The 6100-nt window shown below is 54.8% G+C and overlaps 1 protein-coding gene across 1 annotated transcript; it reads right to left on the bottom strand.

The window, feature by feature from the left end:
- Positions 1-253: 253 nt before the first annotated feature.
- Tril (TLR4 interactor with leucine rich repeats) lies at positions 254-5625 on the bottom strand. Its single transcript, XM_021165845.3, has one exon. The coding sequence runs from the start codon at positions 4953-4955 to the stop codon at positions 2526-2528; it is 2430 nt and encodes an 809-aa protein (XP_021021504.1). The 5' UTR covers positions 4956-5625; the 3' UTR covers positions 254-2525.
- Between the last annotated feature and the right edge of the window lie 475 nt (positions 5626-6100).

The following is a 6100-nucleotide window of genomic DNA, read 5'->3' as shown; positions in this document are numbered from 1 at the left end:
CTGGGGACCTTTTCACTCTGGGATCCCATTTGATTTTAGAGTGGAGTTCATTATCTCCTTATATATAAACTCACACAACCATTTCTTTACAGTAAAGCCCACACTCTCCATGAAAAGGAAAATAATAAGAACCCCACACACATCACGCGTATGTTTCATGTACATAGTGAACACCACTGTTGAAAGGCTCTTCCTGTCAGTTTAAACATGCATCAAAACATTTGGAAGCTCCAACAAGACATCTCTATCAGTATGTGGGTTTATTGACATAATTGAATGTAACAATGTATAACATTTATCCATTTCTCACTGAAAGACTTTTCAGTGAGACTGTTTTTTTAAGTCCAGGCATTAAAGGATTTTGGTGACAGTCTACAGTTGGGCAAGGCAGATAGTAAACAGAATCAGTGGTCTTTTCCATACTTTCAATGGGTCTCAGTTTTACACTGTGTAAATGAAACAGCTAAGAGAGGCAACTGTGCTGTGCACGAAAATTTTCGAGTTCTACAGGAGGTGCCAGATAGCCTGTGGGTTGAAATTAAGAGCGAACAGCCCCAGCTCCCATGCACCATGCACTGTGGATGTAAAACGAGGCCTGGCAGCAAACACAGAATGACAGTCTTATTTCCTGTGGTTTATTAAGTTTCGTCCCTGCAGATAAGACTGCCAGAAAAGCAGCTGTGGCTTACGTGGTCTGGACATTTTACTCATGCTGGACATAAACAAAGACCGGCTCATTTAGACCCTCAGGGCCTCAGCTGCTGAGACAAGGCAGCATGGCTCACATAGGCCAAACATAAAGAGTGATCTTGGTGAAGGGCCCTGGCCTGTGATGGATTCCCTGAGTCACTGGGACCCTCAGGGGCCTGAGGCCTGGAACAGGAGAGTCACTGTTAGCCATAGAACTGGCTGACCTGCACTGCACAGTCCCCCACTGCCAATAAATCCATAACCACGGTGACTATACATCCTCTTAGCGAGTGTATGTGGACCACACACGAATTATTAATGTGAACCCAGCCACTACATTTAATCATAAACGTGGACTTCATAAATATCAAGGGAGAAAAGTATCCCAAATAGCTAAAAACACAACTAAACAAATACAAGAGGCTAATCCTAAATTAAAAATAAAACACAAAAAGAAAAGAAATACTGCATCTACTACTAAAAGATAGGGTTTAATAACACAGTAAGACACTGGCTATTGGAAGAATTAATTTGTAAAATATATAATTATTATTTCACAGTGACAGTTGAATGCACATGCTCTTCTGGGCTTAGTAGAAACACATATTCGCTACTGTGGGTTGTTTTTGTTTTTGTTTTTTGTTTGTTTGGGTTTTTTTTTCACATTTGTTCCCCACAGTTTTCTTCTCCTGTTCTCTTTCTTATAAAGAGCGACAGTGATGTGGTCAGAGATTACAGGGCTAACAGATAATTCACCCATTGCTTTGTTTGGTTGGGACAAACTCAGAGCCCCACAAGCAAGCTCCACCACTGAGCTCACTGCCCCCTGCCCCAAGCCTGACAATTACCTTACGTTTAATGAACTGTCGTGAGATGTAGGTCACATTCACACCCGTCTAGGCATGCTATCAGAAATGTGGTAAGCAAACTGGAAGGCTGCAGTGCCCTAGGGAGTCACTGGTTACACACACCCATACATACATATCACATTCTTTTTTCTTTTTAAAAGATCAAATCTGGCATTCGATTTTTTTCCATGTATAGATTTTTTTAAAAAATAAGATAAAAGCCACAGGCGAAAGTCTGGTGGCGAAGTATTAAATGCTGCCTTCTCCTGAGGATATTATCAGTTACCCAAAGGTCAGCAAAAGGTCATCTCCCTAACTGATAAAACGATAGAGAGGGGGGTCCAGTCCTATCAAAAGAGTCTTTGAGTTTCTTGGTCAGCTTGTTAAACTCTCTTCATATTGTTGACACGGGTAGCTTTTCCTTAAGGCTTCCTAGATGCTCTCCCAGACAACAGAAGAAAGGGTTCCCGGGAGAGAGTGGTACCTGTTTACCCTGCCCGTCTTGGCAGAGCCCATCAAACCAGTGGGGTCAGTTGCTGATGGGGATCACGGTGATGGTGGCAAGTCCCCCTTTTCTTAACTAGAAACAGAACTCAGTTTGCCATAGAGCAAACGAGTGTGTATACACACCACCAGAGTGTTCTCGTCATGCTGGGAGCATAAAGCACCCTTTCTAGGCCAAGGTTAGCAGGCTACTGCGCTGAAAGTCACAGGAGCCATGAGCTAAGTGTGTATGAGCTAAGTCCCACTTTTATGCCATTATTCATTTGTCCCCACTCTTGGGTTAGACCACCAAGAACCATCCATTTGCTTTGTGGTTACCGGGATGTGATGGATGCCATCTAGATTCACTTTCACATCTTGGTTTCACTTGGCAAATGCACAAAAGGGAGAAAGAACAAGTCTAATAAAACTAGTTCTTCCTCTGAGAAGGCATGGGACCACGGAGAGTGGCTCCTTAAGGCCTGTGAGATCCCGAGGCACTGCCTAGTCAGCGAATCTTTGCAAGAGGTGATCCTCCCGCCTCAAGCTGCCACTGGTACCACCGCCAGAGCTGTCCATGAAGCGGTCGCAGGGGAACTCAATGAGGTCGGCCTCGCTGAGCGCGCACACGGTGGTGCGGGGACGGTGCGACTGGAAGCCTGAGAAGTCCGCGGACACACCAGTGCCCATGGAGCGCAGTGGCCGTCGGGTGGAGTACATGTGGCGAACGTGGACCGGGGCCCCTCCCTTCCGCCTGGCACGCAGTTTCCTCCGCAGCCATCGCGATCCCCAGGCCGCTAGAGCCAGGAGCACCAGAAGCGCGTTGACAGCCAGCAAGACCAAGGTCAGGAGCTGGTAGTCGACGCCACCTCGACCTCCTGCCTCTGGCAGGGTTACCAACCCTGCGCAGTGGTCTCGGGGGGCCACGGGGCAAACGCGACCTCCGAGCACACCCTCCACGCATACTAGGTAGGGGGTGTCTCCGCGCAGCTCGTGCAGCGTGGCCGAGTCGCTGCGCTCCGGCAGGTAGACGAAGCGCTGGAACTTGGGCTGCTGGCCAAAGCGGTCGAAAAGCAGGCGGAAGCGTGCGCCGCCCTGCGGCCGGGGACTGCGGTGTTCGCGAACCGCCCAGCGCACCGAGGCGCTGTTGGCGCTCACCGCCTCTACTGTCAGGTTGCACAGAATGAATTTGTTGAAGTCACAGGGGTCAGACACCAGAGGTGGCAAACCGACCCCACTAACGGACTGGACTGCGCTCTCTTGCTGCTCGGACGCTAGGCGCTGCTTTGCTGCGCGCTGCCAGCTGTCTCTGGCAGATGGTGTCCCAGAGGCGGGCTCAGACGTCGTGGTGGGCTCTGTCTGGGAGAGATTGGCTCGGGTGGGACGTCCTCTCCCCGGCTTCTCGTGCAGGTCCAAGGACTGTGGGGCAGAGCCCGGAGCCGCAGCGACAGAGGGGCCCTGATGCTGCAGGCCTGGTCCCCGCCGGCTCAACCTTAATGCGCTGCGATTGCCCACCAGTTCCTTGGCAGTCCCACCCCAGGCCACTCCTGGTAGAAGTCTTCCCCGCTGCTGAGGCTGCGGCTGCAGTGGTAGCTCCTGCGAGAGGCCTGCAGGGGGCGTCATCCCCTCTTCTGACGATGTGGGTAGAGGCCACTGCCTACTGCCTGCTGTAGGGGAAGGTGAGGAATCCACACAAGACCCATTCTGCAGCAGTTGGTCGTCCAGGTAATCCAGGTACTTGCCCCGCAGGGCCGGGGGGTGGCGACACTGCACGAAGACCGTAAGGAGACGACCCTGAGAATGCCAGTTGCCCATCCAGCGTTTCAGACCCCGCAACCGGCAGTCGCAGGTCCAACCGTTGCCGTCTAGATCTAGCCGGTATAGAGCTGGACTGGCGGCAAAGATGTCCCCAGAAAGGGCGCTGAGCGCATTGTCGCGCAGGCTGAGCTCACGGAGCCGGCCCTGGTGGCCAAAGGTGGCGGGGTGCAGAGCAGAAAGCTCATTGCCACTCAGATCTAGTGCCTCCAAGCTGTGCAGAGGCTCCAGCAGTGTCAGGGGGAGTTGGTTCAGCCGGTTACCTTCCAGGCGCAGCTCGCGCAGGGCCTCCAGTCCCCAAAAGGCCTCTGGGGCGAGGTGCGTGAGCTGGTTTCCACTGAGGGAGAGCAGGCCTAGGCGTGGCAGGTGCTGGAAGACGCGGGGGCCGAGGTGCTGTAGGCTGTTGGCTGAGAGGATCAGAGTAGAGAGGGAGCGCAGAGGGACAAAGGTGGCCGCGTGGCGCAGAGAGGGTTGCAGCTCGTTGGCTGAGAGATTGAGGAATCGAAGTTTACCCAGCTGGCTGAAGGCGTTCTTGCCCAAAAAACGGATCCGGTTAGATTCCAGGTGTAGGTAAAGCAGGTTGCCCAGGGGAGCGAAGACCGCGTCCGGCAGCGCTCCCAGCACGTTCCCGTCCAGCCGTAGCTTGACCAAACTCTCCAGGCCCTCGAAGGACCCGCGACTCAGGCGTCCAATCTCGTTGCCGTTGGCGTAAAGGATGCGCAACTTGCGCAGCGGAGCCAACGTGCCAGGAACGAGCGCCTGCAAGAGGTTGTTCCCCAGGTACAGCTCCTCTAGTCGTGAGAGCTTCTCGAAGGTCTTGGGGTGGAGAGAACGGATCTGGTTGTACTGCAGATCCAGCCGTCTGAGCTGCCCCAGGCGGTGGAAGTCGAAGGCGGTGATGTTGGTGATGAAGTTGCCGCCTAGGCTGTAGGTGAGCACGTCCTGGGGACTAGGCAGCGAGCTGGTCTTGGGTACCGCGCGAAGTCCCCTGTTGGTGCATAGGAGATGTTGGGGGTGCTGGCAGTCGCAGCGCTCGGGGCACACGGACTCGGCCCGCGGCGGGAACGCCAGACAGCCGCACACCACGAGCCAGAAGCGCAGGGCACCCACACCCTCCATCGCCGCCCGCCCAGCGCGCTGCGGCCGGATCGTCTTCTGGGCCGGCCGGCTCTGTGTCTCCTCTGCATTCCCCTCGGCCGGGCCTGAGTCGCTTAAAAGGCCTCTTTCGTACTTCGCTGGTGCTCCGTCCAGCCCTTCCTCTTTGTCCCCGTGGCTCGCCCGGGTCTCCGCAGGCCGAGTTCGCGGAGCCAAATCAGAAGGCGCTGGGCGCTCGGCGAGTCTGGGGTGCTACTTGTTGCATTTCTGCAGAAAACTGTTTCTTCGGGTGAGCGTCGGGGGCGGGAGGAGCGAGCAAGAGTTGGTGCTTTTTGTTTGCTCTGGAGTCCGGAGAGCTGGATTCCCTGGCGCGGATTCTCCCCGCCAAACGGATTCCCCCACTGCAGGCGGGATCTCTTCCAAGAGCTGCTGGGGTGCGGCTTGGCTGCGGAGCACCCGCCGCTAGGCCCACGTCTCCGGCGCCTGCCCGCTCGCGATCCGGGGGGACTGGGAGTGCAGCCGGAGTGGGCAGCCTGGGGGACGCACAAGCAGCGTCCGGAAGGGACCCATGTCGGCGTGGAGCGAGCAAACCCGGCGGAAATTCGTTCTTCCCACACTCTGCCCCCCGGGGGATGCAGGCGGAGAAAGAGGAGACGGCGGAGGCAGGACAGACCCGGGCTGGGGGAGGAGGAAACACTAAGTGGCTCCGCGTCTGGTCAGCCCTAGCCCGGACGCCAAGTGAGAAAAGTAGGGATTAAAAACAGCTGTACGGGTCGGCGCGCAGGCTGGGGGCGGGGGTGGATTACCGGGCGAGCAAACGGGGATTGCAGACAGAGACCTTTTTATTTTAGGCCGGTTCGCCAGCGGCTTCGGCGCAGAGGCAGTGCGCCTACATTTTACCTACTCTTCTCTTCCCGGTGCCACCCTGCGAGATGTTGAGACAACACGGAATTCCCTGGCATCCTGCTCCAAGTTTGGGGGGAACACAAGATTTTCTGGCAAGTCCATCAGTGGACTGTTGACAGAAGGACTGTTGCTCAGTCCTTTTAGAGTGTTTGGGTTTCTGGTGTCCTTTAGCTCATGTCAAAGGAGAGGCACCGCCTCTTTTAGGTTCCTAAACCGAATTATTTGCCGGATCTCGGATCTCGCTCTGGGAAAACCTCTGAAGA

This window comes from Mus caroli, unplaced genomic scaffold (genome assembly GCF_978045245.1).
Source record: "Mus caroli unplaced genomic scaffold, Mus_caroli_1 scaffold_7, whole genome shotgun sequence".
Lineage (NCBI taxonomy): Eukaryota > Metazoa > Chordata > Mammalia > Rodentia > Muridae > Mus > Mus caroli.
The sequence above is the reverse complement of the archived record's forward strand: the minus strand, read 5'-3'. Positions and strand labels throughout refer to the sequence as shown.

Coding starts and splice junctions, on each gene's coding strand:
- Tril (XM_021165845.3), bottom strand. CDS start 4,955: ATGGAGGGTGTGGGTGCCCTGCGCTTCTGGCTCGTGGTGTGCGGCTGT.